Source organism: Stigmatopora argus, chromosome 9 (genome assembly GCF_051989625.1).
Source record: "Stigmatopora argus isolate UIUO_Sarg chromosome 9, RoL_Sarg_1.0, whole genome shotgun sequence".
NCBI lineage: Eukaryota > Metazoa > Chordata > Actinopteri > Syngnathiformes > Syngnathidae > Stigmatopora > Stigmatopora argus.
This window is the reverse complement of record NC_135395.1, coordinates 11,718,975-11,731,764: the sequence shown is the minus strand read 5'-3', so window position 1 is coordinate 11,731,764 and position 12,790 is coordinate 11,718,975. Positions and strand designations below refer to the sequence as shown.

General features: G+C 37.8%; 2 protein-coding genes across 2 annotated transcripts; one reads left to right on the top strand and one right to left on the bottom strand.

The window, feature by feature from the left end:
* The first annotated feature begins 367 nt into the window (after positions 1–367).
* Positions 368–2,524, top strand: il21 (interleukin 21). The gene is made up of 6 exons (XM_077609766.1): positions 368–496; positions 587–628; positions 1,616–1,729; positions 2,108–2,143; positions 2,239–2,319; positions 2,498–2,524. The coding sequence occupies exons 1-6, from the start codon at positions 368–370 to the stop codon at positions 2,522–2,524; spliced, it is 429 nt and encodes a 142-aa protein (XP_077465892.1).
* A 5,130-nt stretch (positions 2,525–7,654) lies between these two features.
* On the bottom strand, positions 7,655–10,377 carry adad1 (adenosine deaminase domain containing 1 (testis-specific)). The gene is made up of 7 exons (XM_077609912.1): positions 10,299–10,377; positions 9,607–9,802; positions 9,459–9,534; positions 9,105–9,261; positions 8,803–9,031; positions 8,396–8,528; positions 7,655–8,150 (listed from the first exon to the last, which is right to left on the bottom strand). Exons 1-7 carry the CDS (start codon positions 10,375–10,377, stop codon positions 8,037–8,039), a joined length of 984 nt encoding a protein of 327 aa, XP_077466038.1. The 3' UTR covers positions 7,655–8,036.
* Positions 10,378–12,790: the final 2,413 nt, after the last annotated feature.

Below are 12,790 nucleotides of genomic sequence, written 5' to 3'. Positions count from 1 at the left end.
GTATACATATTTCAGAAATGGATTCGCTGTGTGTCCACAGCTTTCCCGTTGTTGTCACTTCATGTGTGTAATGGTGCAGTTGCGCTAATCCCCCCCAACGTGCTACAAGAATGGGAAGTGGGATTTCACTGCCGCCCTCGAAAACGCCTCTCACAACCTAAGATCGCCAAACATTACTGCGTGACGGCTAGTGGAAGCGAAAAAGTAAATGACTCATACGGGTTTCTGTATGTTCCAACTCTCGTGAGGTGGATTCCCTCCATCCCCAAGGAAGAGTATAAAAATGTCCAGTGACATTTAAGAACATCACTTCCAGAAAAACATAGAAACTTTGAAACACCTTCGGACTTCGGCTTCGGACTTCATCATGAAATTGATTGTTTTGTGTTTTTTTGCACTTTGCTGCTCTTTAGCCATCACCGATGCTGCGAGCTTGGAGAGGAGAAAACTAGTCGAGGTCCTAAAGCAACTTGCTGCTGTCAAGGACTCACTACAGGTGAGAGCTTCTTTTGAAACAATTTTGATTGGCAAAATAGTGTGCCAAGTACAAGTTATTCAGCGACTTAACATCTCTTGTGTCACACAGACCAGAGAACTGCTGGTGAATACACCGCCACAGAATATTCATGTAAGTGTTACTATCGAATGATATTATTTATGTCTCAAGGCGCCATTTAGGCAATCTGTTCCTCATCTGTTCCTCATCGTTACACTCACACTACGAACCTCAATGGATGGAAACAGCCCATATCTATTTTGTTGGAATTATAACGATATTTAACATCAATAAATAAATATGCGATTGTAGTGAAACTGCAATTTTAAAAAAGTTAATGACTCAAATATATAAAAAAGTTGTCTAAACATATTTCAAATAATGTCAAAAGAATGTAACTTAACCCTAGAATGGTAACCCTCTATTTCAGGAGTTACCTTTCACACTTCTGAAATAGAGGGTTACCATGGTTACCGGGGGGAAAAGGGTCCTAAGCAAGACGGTGCAATGAAGGGTACCCCTTTTTTTCCCCTCTAACCATGGTAACCCCCTATTTCAGAAGCGTGAAAGGTAACCCCTGAAATAGAGGGTTACCATTGTAGGGTTAACAGAAGAAGAATTGTAAACTATAGTTAAAGAAATGTATTTATTAGAGATTTAATATTTTTGCTTAGTATTTTTTATTTTATTTGTATACACTTCCATTTAAATGACTTGACCTGACGTAAAGACTATGCTAAATAAATCCATTTGTATCTATTTGGCCAAAAGATACTTTTATTTCATTTATCACTATTCATATTGTGTAATGACAATAACTTTCTTTACGAGCAAACGTACAATTGGAAACCATCTTGTTTCTTTTATCAGACGTCTACCGCTTAAAAAAAAAAAAAAAAAAAATTCTACCTAACCCCATCTCTCTCCATTTGTTTCTTTTTCTCCAAATACCAATGTTTCAGTCTCTAAATAAATTCCATTAACTTTCAAATATGCTTGTCTAAAAGCAGAGTTTCCAAACCTTCCACTGACATTCAACATTATCTATCTTGGTGACTTGAAATCCAAACAGATGCGAAGCAACTTATTAAATTCGATTTTTACGTTTCATTCATCCAGGAATGCTGCCGTCTTTCGGCATTACGATGCTTCCGTGCCGTCTTACATGTACAATTCAACGTGACAGAAGGAAAGCAAGACAAATTTTACCGGGGCCTCAAGCACCCGATCACTGTAAGTAGAAATCTCCCATGTACAACAATTTCTTATGTAGAGCAAATGTTTCTCATCAAAAAAAAGTTGACCCTGCCTGAATAAAAATGATACACGATTACATGGGAAATTATGAAAAATTGACAGAGTACTGACATATACTGGTACCGACTTGTCACAAATGTATTAATAAAGAGAAGAAATCGTAGTCTGACAAATGATTGTACGGTGGCGATCAGTAAATCAAGGGAGCCCATTAAAAGTACAAAAAAATATATGTATTTAAGGGCAATTCCAGGAGCAGCATAAAAAAGTAAAGTGTGTACAATATAATTGATGAATATTGCAGTAGTTATTTACTAATCGTTTGGATATCTTTAAATGTATATTCTCTTTCAGGAGAGAAGTCTGGACTTTTGTAAATCAGGAAATTCTGTAAGGGGATCATTTTTTCTCTCCTTTACTTGATTGTTGGTATATGAGTCTTTTGTATTTGATCATGTTAAAATGTCATTTAATTTTTCTTTTAGACCAACTGTGGAATGTGTGATTCCTATCCAAAGGCAAGTGCTGAGGAATTTTTCAGAAGACTGGAGTCTCTTCTTCAAAGGGTAAGTTAGCGACTCCTTGAAAGGACCAAAAATAGGGCTGAAACGATGACATGAATAACTCACAAAGTTGGATCCAAAATGTATTCCCCGAAGCTTAGCAGTGATCATTTCTAATTACAGGCTACGGATCATATGAAACGCATGATTTAAAAATGATGGCATTCAATCTTTTTTTTAGGGTATCAGCAGATTGAGTGAGGACTGAGTACATACAAGTCGAGAATGAGAAGACACTATACTGAGGAGACATCAAAATCAATGTGTTCGACTATTTATTTAAGTTATTTATTTATGCATAAACTATCAGCTTCTTTATTAAACTTATTAAATTTCAGTTGCCCATCACTCGTTAATTCTCATCATTGCAGATGAACAAATGCTTGCAAACACTATACACCAAATGTGTGTGTCCAAAACTGTCAGGATTTTTTTTCTAGAAATCTAAATTGGATGAATAATAATCAATAATTTTCATTTGTTTATGACTTCTCTAACGAGTAAATTGGTAGTACACCATCTGTTGGTTGCAGCAAAGTATTGCACATTTTTTAAAGGTAGTATACAGTGGTTGACTAATCAGCCCAAATGACGACATGGTTTACCTGATTTTTTTCCCCCTTAAATACTTATTTTATTTGTTTGTTAATTGTGGGGATGCTTTGTAAAGAAAACTGCCCAACATTGAATATTTGTATTTTTCTGTAATTCTCATTTTTTCCCCTCACTGACACACTTTGGCCAATTAAAACAGTTTCAACTTTGTTAGGAATTCACATGACGCAGGCTCAATTTCACTCTTAGGGTTAACAGTTGCACTAAAACCACATTTTGACAATAAAAAAAGCCCCAAAGGTTTCAAAAGGCAAAGCCAGAAGCTTTCATCTTTAAATGTCCTTCTCCAGTTTTTGTCTGAGTCACAATTCCCTCATGAACAATTTCACAAAAGCTATTAGCCAGTTTTTTGCAAGAACATACTATTCCGACAATTTTGACCAAAAAAAAACATCCTCATTCATTTTCAATGGCAAATTGAAACCCTCATAACGTTCCCATTTATTCCATTGATTTTCAACTTGGACGTGCAAATGAATCACAATTGGGAGTGATTATTTTCTTACAACAGACATCCAATTCATTTAAACTGAAAGGATTTGCTATGAATGCACATCTTTCTTTGTCCTAGACCAATGTTTCCCAACCTTTTTTGAGCGGCAGGACACTTTTTGTATCGTAAAAATCTAAAGGGACACCACCATCTAAAAATCTTTTAATTTAAAACTATGTCGCCTATATTAACAATAGTCATTCCCATCAAAGTTTCATCAGCAGGAATCACATAAACCTCCAAAATAATTCCAAAAATCCAACTTTTCACACCGACATGTCACCACAGGTTGATGTCTGCGGACCCTGACCAACCTCCCGTCGAGTGATGCATCATTTTTATGACTTTTCTCCAATTATTACTTAAATCTCCTAATACGTCTTACGCAAAAAAAGTGCTCACACAGACTTTACGTCGGCAAAAGTTGATGCCCTAGAAACCATACTACCAGTTCATGTTAGGGAAAAATAAGCAACAAAATGACTGTTTCATCATTTGAATCTTGTAATAGTATAATCTATAATTTAACATTTATCATATTTTGATTTTAAACTTGTAATAGTTAAAATTGAATCTCGTCATATTATTTTTTCTCAGAATTTTACATTGTATGACTTCTTACAATTTTCCACGGCACACCTGACCATTGCATAAACATCCAATTCATTTAGACTGGGAGGCACAACGACAGCCAATGAAGTGAACAACAAATACAAATATCCTTATAATCCATATTCTAGACTTCTTTTTTCCCTAAGACTGATTCATTTTAGGTCACTTTCCAACTTGTTGCACTGCCTAAGATATTTTAAGGGTCTTGCATGCTTTGAGTAGTAGGGAAGGAAATGAGTTGTCTTAAGATCTGAAGAGTATGTGGTAAAGATTTTTGTCAAGTTGCTCTTTATGTGAAAATGTCTCAGGAAGGTTAAGTGTTGTGATGACCCATTTTGAAAGTAGCGTAAAATTATTGGAAAAAGTTTGCCCCAATAACTTGAGGTATTCTCTGGTCATTACGAGAGCCCACCCATGATGAGTTGCCCAACCTCAACAAACCATTGTTCCAACTTCTTTTCACTTGCAAAGGGGGAAATCCCTGCACTGACTGGATGACGAATACCACACCGCTACATTTACAACAGCAGACAAACCATTGATCCCCAATTGACTTTTTAGATGTTAAAAACCTCTGTGCCAGTTAAATTGTGCTGCTTTTGTTGGCATAAAATCACATGAAAACAAAGGATCATGGAGATTCTTTAGGATTAGAGCCATGAGTGTTTATTTTACCAATAAGTTGAAAACGGATACTTCATGATTTCAATTTGTTCCATAACCATACTTTTATTGACTATTTCTTAGGAATACAACTTTTTTGCATGATTCCATAATTTCTGTGAAATTCTTTGAAGTTTCTTTATTACTATTTTGTTCTTACCGGTTTACAACTTTTATTACGTTTACACGACTGCCTTGCAACCCTGTCAGAAACTACCTCAATTTAAATTCAGGGGGCCCTTGGCAGAATTTGTAGCACATTCCTAGCCTAAAAAATAAACAGTTCTTTACTGGTTAACTCCTAACTATAATTCTCCAATTATTTGATCAGCCCCTAAAAAAGGGCCCTGAGGACCCATAGATAATGGCCCATTCTACATATCTATTACGTTTCAAGACAATGGATTCACAAATGACAGGAGCAGAACTTTGCCGTTAATGTCCATTAAATATATATATATATATATATATATATATATATATATATATATATATATATATATATATATATATATATATATATATATATATATATATATATATATATATTTAATGGACATTAACGGCAAAGTTCTGCTCCTCCTGTCATTTGTGAATCCATTGTATGTATATATATATATATATATATATATATATATATATATATATATATATATATATATATATATATATATATATTACAACTTAAGGGGCATCTTTAAGCTTGTAAATTGTTTGTACAACACAAACTAAGGACAACCAACCTACTTTCACACCAGTTGCATCAGGCCACAGGGGGATTTTTCCTGTGGAAGCTTCATGACCAAAAAATACTGAGTATAGGAAAAAAAAAAGTATGCTGTATACATTAAGATGATTCCTATTCAGCCCGCCCTTTTCAGCACTGGAGCTGTATAAATTCTCAACTCAGAGGGGCCCATAACACAAGAGAATTTGCCTATCTTTAAAGGCCAACATGGAGAACCACTTGACGATCTTCATTTGGATTTGTGTAATCATCGCCAACTTTGAAGCAAAACCTTTGCCTTTAAATGACGCCAAGATTTTCTTCATCCGTAAACATGTCACATGTGTGAGTGTTGATTTCTGTTTACTTTCCCAACTAAATGTAATAGATTAATTGAAACATTTATTTCTGTTTACATAGCCTTCAAACTCGACATTCTACGCTCCCCAAAATGTGGAGGTAAGGTTATAATTTGGTTGGATTCTGGGAAACTATGCAGATATGTCATACATAGGTATGGAAAGTCTGTGATTTTTAAAAAGGATAACAAGGTCATATTGGGCTCTTCACCTATATCAAGTGTGGCAATTTAGCATAGCTTTCTTCAAACCACAGTTAAGGTTGTCTAGTACAGGAAGCGGTTGTTGATGTCTCACACCTTTTCTCTCTCTCTCCTTCACACAGATGCATTGTACAACAACCGCACTAGATTGCTATCTGAGAGAACTTGACGGAAATATCCGAAAGAAGTGCAATGACGCGACTGGACATCTCGATTCTACTGTGGAATTCTTGAATAAGACCGTCCATGAGTGGAAGGATAGTCGTGTAAGTATTGCATGAATTTACCATGTTGAAAGGGAAAAGGACAATAGTGCTCAAATGTGCTTTTTGTTTCTTTTAAAACAGCCTCTGAGCAATTCCAGCGAATGTGCCTGTGAGCACTGGCCGAAAATGCCTAAGAGGGGCTTTATCGACAAAATGGAGTCGTTGCTTCAGCGTCTGAACAATTAGGCGTTCTTGTAAAAGTCACCTGCAGCCACTTTTCTAAACAGGAGAAGGATTTATTTATGTGGTTCATAATGTTGACTGAAATTTAATGTATTGGTTATCTATATTGTTTTCTAACACTGGCTTATTTATAATTGCTGCACTATGAGATGTTGAATGCTTTTTTCCCTGTTTAAATTTAATTGAAGGTTCTGCATGAGTCCTTTTTACACACTGCCTATAAAATGAAATGATTTTGAATTACATTATTTGTCAATTTTACATATTTGGAAGTAGTATGATTGACCTCTGTGTGAAGGAGCCTTATTACCTCTCAAATCCATGTCCTTGTTTAATGAACACTTCTGTAACAAGAGCCATATTTATATATTTATTGTTATTTATAACTCTTGGTTGTTACTGAACCCCTGATCTAATATATTCAATGTCAATGTTTTTTCACGCCAAAAAAATAAAATAAAACAAACCCTAAAGACAAATCGGTCCTGATGTTTTCCATATATACGAGCAGCTTCGGAATCAATGTGGGAGAAGTACGTGGTGAACTCTCAACATTAAGGGGCTATTGACTCATCAAATTGCCCACTAGGTGAAAGGCGTGCAGTCCAGTCATAATTGTCAATGTCGTCATTGTGGTTTTTGCTACATACTTGATATTTAGGTTTACGGGTATCTCTGACGAAAGATGACATTTCCTGCGATCGTTTTGAGAATGATAAAAAATGTGAGATAAAAATTAGACAACGACTTAGAAACTATATTCTTTAGCATAACGTTGTATGTGGAGCTGCTGCGAGTTATGAGGCCAACTTGTTCATCTTTACTTTGAGTAAACTCATCAAAAAAATAATACAAAATAAGTCAAATAAGGGGTTGGCCCTTTTTGCAAGCAGTGAAATGAGAATACTTGCTATGTAATGAAGCAGAAATGTCTCCTACAAACACACAGGAAATCTCAGTGTGTTTCCTGCATGCTTGCGCAAAAACACAGACAAGACAAATCACAGAGATAGCGTTTGCATGCCAGGCAGGGCTGCTGTTAAATTTAAGATTTAAAGGCTGCACTTGTAAGATTGCTGATTCACAAAAAAGGACACCAGATGTGGCGAAAAAGATAAGAATTGTATTGACGAGAATTTCGTAAAAAAAATTCATAGTAGGAAAAGAACAAAAATAAGCTGAACCTGCATTTTCCCCACACAGTGACTATAGATGAGTTATGAGTTCAGTTTCTTTATTTGAATTGACATTTTTTTAATTTTGCCACATTAGCATGCAATGGCATATAATGCTTACAATTCTAACAAATGTTTGAAATGGAATGTCGCTTACAAAGGGTTATAACATATTCCCATTTCTTGAGGAAAGTACATTCAATGATGCACGAATATAAAATAAACGTTATTGAAAAATCTGTGGAGGTAAATTTTAAATACCTCCAAAGAGTTCTTTTTTCACGACAACCAAAACATGTAATAAGTGTGTGCACTGTACTTAAAACTCAAAGTAACTATGCAATTTGACAAACGCAAAACTTCCACACAAGTACCTCTTATATTTGCAATCCTCACTTCAACTTGAAGTTTTAAAGCTCACATTCTATATGTCAAAATTATCACTGACCATGAGCTTTTCTGGCCAGGAACCGAAGCCTTGCTGCATCAAGGTGGTCCGCCACACACTCTTGGCCTCCTGGTATTGCGTTGCCAAACTCTTCAATGATCAAAAAGATAAAAGAATAAAAAATCCAATTACCGTTTAGCTACCATAAGTACTTGAGTTTAAAATTAAATACTTAAAAATTAATTCCATAACCTAAATTAATAATGGATGGCAATGTACTGATCTATCATTCTGTGGACCCAAGCAGCTGAACAGGACAAGTTAAGAAAAAAAGTTTACAATAACACTGCAGTTGATTTGTTCAATGGAAATTGAGGAAGGTCTGTTAGGGTTACCTTGGCTTCTCTGTAGGAATGTGTGTCCAGCAAATCCTGCCTTTGAGCATCATTCGCCACTATTTTAAAGTAGCGCAACATCTCTGCCTTGCATAGGCGGCTTGCCAGGGCAGGTCCACTTTTAAAGGGCGACCTATTTGTGATATGAGAAAATGTGGGTAAGCTCAAAAATGGCCTTCAATAATTGTCAATCATAATTTAAAAAAGAACATTTTCTGCCATCAGAAAAAAACATTGATTTGTTGACCAGGCTTTGTGTGAATGTCAACGAGAATTGCGGTTAGTCCAGTGTATAACCCTATCACTCAAAGTCAACAAAGAAAAGAAAAAAAAATATATAAATACATATACACTACACACACACACACACACACACACACACACACACACACAAATATCTTACTTACTCGACTATGGTCCTGCCAATCAGACCGTCCACAACTTCGATGGAGCGGTCGCCTTCACTCCCATTGAAACCATAAGTCACCGGACCTACATTGTCAGCACTAGCACTGGCAACAGTTGGTACAGCACTGATGTGAGGTCTCATCATGGAGTAGAGCACGGGCAGCTGATTGGTGACGTCTTCTATCTGATGGCTCAATGTCATTTGCATTCCGCGGAGGTCTTCGTTACCTAAAGGAGCAAGCGATACGTGATGATTGACGACGATTTCCATCACAAGGTGGAAATGGGAGCGTCGACTTGCCTACGGAGATGCTTTGGACGTAGATGGGTTCAATGAAGTGGCTCAGCAAGGCTCCCTGATAGCCCAACACTTGCCACTGAGCAATTTTGTCCTTAGGTGACACACTGATCACTTTGGTGGTGAGGAGCTCGGGAGCAATTGTTAAAACAGAGAACACCTTAAAAAAACAAAGGTACCATGTCAGGAGTCAGTAATCAGAGCTAGCTTGGATGTGTTTTTCATTGGTACTTTTCAGCGGGAACGTTTTTTGATGGTCCCGTTGCACCCGATTAAATAAATCGTGTTGAGTGTTTTTGAACTGTGAACGAGGCATGCTAACTACTAGGTCATCATGTTGCCCTTCATACACCACACCTTGCCCTCCACTGACACGTGCAAGCCCATCTCAGCGATCATCTGCCATGATGACAAAGTGTGCGGGCGCAGGGACCTGCAAATACAAGAAAGGACAAGACAGACAATCATTCCAGTTTACAGCCGTAATTTTCAAGGGCCTACTCACAGTTTGGGGGGCATTTTAACAGTACCCTTAGGTACTTGGTTGAGGTAGAGGTGCAACTTGATGCCACTTTTAAGGCAGAGGAGGTCATTGTCGCTGCGCTGAAAGATGGACTTCTCTACCAAGTTTGCTTCTTTGCTGAAGAACATCAGCAGATGTTGGTAGAGGAACCTCATAAAGGACCGCAACAAAATATTGTCTTAGTCATTATACCCCTGCCATTTCCATATATTTACTTGTATCTCAATAAAAGTTGTGACATGCTCACCTAGTTATGAATTTAAATAAGACTTATGTGATAGACCTTGACTGAAATACAGAGTATTTCATAGTATCTGAGTGTGAGATGGTCACCCATGGAAAACCCACACAAGGGACAACATGCAAACAACACACAGGAAGGCCTTAGACCGGTATCAAACCCCTGACCTCAGATCTGTAGGGCATGTGTGCTAACCACCAGGGCACTTACTGACCAAATTAATCATTTCTATGGCATTTTGAGGTTTTGAGCAGCAGAAGGGTTACAAGAACAAGTAAGCTGTGGTTTGGGTTGGCACTGCCAGCAGGTTGGTTTCAATACTACTTTTGCATGACGTGGCACACAATGACACAACATTTCTCACTACTAACAATACAGGTATAGGCACGATACCTCCAGTAAGTAATGAAGATCAAGGTCACATTGGTTTTACCAGCCACAATGGGGAAAGAGTCCCTGAAAATGGGGATGTCCTCCTCAAATGTCTTGGATATGTAGATATGATTTTCCATACCGCTATCCCAGCCGACTATGTATTCGGGCTTGTTCATAAAGTGCCGGTTCTCTTTTCTGTAAAGATTTGAACTCTGCTCCTCAAAAAAAAAGAAAAAGAAAAAAATACACATGATAAGGGGACATAGGAATTCATTGTTTGTATTTTTCTACCAGGTATGATTCCAAGTATCAGCCCAGGAGACCGGGATGAACTTGCTGAATTGCATAAAAACAATATAAACGCTGGCCCAGAGGTCACTCAGGACATTTTTTTGGAATTGCCAATGATGATGCATGGGAAGAATACCCTGACAAATATAGAACAATATTCTGGCCCAAAGTCAGCTGGGATAGGCTCCAGTACCCCCGCGACCCTAGTGAGGATAAAGCGGTTCAGAAAATGAATGAATGAAAAAAGGCCACAATACTACTGACATTCAAAAGGAATAACTAAGTACCTATATTAGTTAAGATCATGCAGTTTCCTTTCAATAACAAAGATAAGTCATTAATATTGTACTACAGAAAATACATTGGAAGAAAACCATGGATGAAAGAAATAAGTTTAAATTGTGCTTGGATTTTCAGGCACAGTCACATGACAGAAATGAATTTTCCCTGACACAAACTTGAATTATCTTTAGAAGTCTATAGAACAGTAGAGGGCAGTGCAGGAGTAGGGAACAACCCGATGGATGGGCGTTTTCATATTTCATGTCAAATATTCCCTTCTACCATAAATGAATGAATCCAAATGTGCCATTTAATGATAATGGAATTTTGTTAACATACCAAATTCATTGTTCTAGCTGTTGTAAAAAACAATGCCCTTAAATCTGAGGTCTATGTATGTCATCCTCCAAAATATTTTGTTGATGTTATTTCATTGAGTGCCATATATTTGAGTCCTATTGACAAATAACAGCAGCTCAACTCCAGACTGCTGCTCCAAGTCACATTCAGCCACAGTTCTCTGCTGCGTCTAGATTGAATCTTCCCCATTCATTAGACTAAGTGGATGAGGCTCTCTAATAGGGGCTCCCTTCCCCTCAATAATTGCCATTGATTGGCATAAATTAGACCCTAGTTGCCAGACTAGTGATTCTCGACGACGATAATCCGATTCCCAACTCAAACTAATAGGATTTTAACTCTGGCCTTGGCCTTAATGTCCGTCTGCGAAACCTGCCTGTGGCCCTTGGCCTCCATCTAGACCGTGTCCTCTGTTTGGTCCAGGAAAAAGTTGGAGTGGCGTGCTGATTTTACTGGGGCATTCAATGACCGTTCGCCTTTGCGACTCTTCAATCGGCGGTTATTCATTTGCGTCACTCCGACTCTGTCGGGCAAACTACGTCTAAAATGTCAGGGAAATACAAAAGTCATTGGAAGGTATTTTGTCCATTGAAGAATGAACAATGAGTGAAAAACAAACTGTGGTTGGGAAATTAGAAATGCGTGAGAAGACAGTTGAAGAATTAACAATGAGTGAAAACCAAACTGTGGTTGGGAAATTAGAAATGCGTGAGAAGACAGATGAGTGCAAACTTTGTAAAAAGTTTCAAATTATTTTACAATGTTTCATCATGTTTTCATGCAAGTGTAATTGTTTGTATTGGTTCGTCGTTAAAAGGCACTAAAAAATATATACAATTTCAAAATATTCCTAACTGGCAGGGACGCAAGAGCAACAATGTAGGATTCAAAATGGTAATTCTTTTTTTTTTTTAATAATTGAGACATCTCACACATTCTGAAACGGCAGAACAATGAATTATAATACAGAAATGTATTTTTTTTTACACTTTAACAGGGGGGCATGGTAGGCACGAGCATGCTCTGTAGCGCTTTGGAGCTTAGCTCGACAAAGGAGCCCAACTGCATCCGTCCAAATTCATCGCAATCCGTCCCTACATCTTCCAACAAAGTCCTTAACCAGAGTACAAGTGTGTTCTTTTCGTCATTCCGTTGATAAGGGGGACGCTGCTGCAACGACTGAGGCCCGAGGACTAATGAATCTCCACTCCATTACCCCTGAATCGGACAGATTGCTCTCCCAGAGAAATGAATTGAGTTTTTTGTATTTGTGAGATCATTTTCCCTCCATTAACTGCTCTTTATCCCGTCTCTTCATCACGGGCAAATCGGGTTAGGCAGTCATGATTAGCCGGGGTGGCCTCCCTTTTTAAAAGGTAATTGGGTTTGGCGGCTCAGCTGATAGTGCCATTAGGACCAATAAAGGCCGGGCTGGGCTCATCGAGTGAAACAGATTCTTCGGCGGCAGATGGCAGGCGGCGGGATGATGCGTTCGGAGCGAAAACAAAGTTTGTGTAACCAAAGTAGTTCGGAGGGCAACCTTGCGGTGAGCCGCCCCGCCCTGCCGAATTGGCCTAATTGCCTTAACGTTTTCGTCTTTCCACTGCAATGACATTT

What these genes read in the sequence shown, in the direction of transcription:
- il21 (XM_077609766.1), top strand. Translation starts at nt 368, where the DNA reads ATGAAATTGATTGTTTTGTGTTTTTTTGCACTTTGCTGCTCTTTAGCC. An exon ending in CACCGCCACAGAATATTCAT is followed by an intron (nt 629 to 1,615) that starts GTAAGTGTTACT and finishes TCATTCATCCAG; the next exon opens with GAATGCTGCCGTCTTTCGGC. An exon ending in TGGAGTCTCTTCTTCAAAGG is followed by an intron (nt 2,320 to 2,497) that starts GTAAGTTAGCGA and finishes TCTTTTTTTTAG; the next exon opens with GGTATCAGCAGATTGAGTGA.
- adad1 (XM_077609912.1), bottom strand. Translation starts at nt 10,377, where the DNA reads ATGGAAAATCATATCTACATATCCAAGACATTTGAGGAGGACATCCCC. An exon ending in CGTCCAAAGCATCTCCGTAG is followed by an intron (nt 9,032 to 9,104) that starts GCAAGTCGACGC and finishes TTGCTCCTTTAG; the next exon opens with GTAACGAAGACCTCCGCGGA. An exon ending in ATTCCTACAGAGAAGCCAAG is followed by an intron (nt 8,151 to 8,395) that starts GTAACCCTAACA and finishes TGATCATTGAAG; the next exon opens with AGTTTGGCAACGCAATACCA.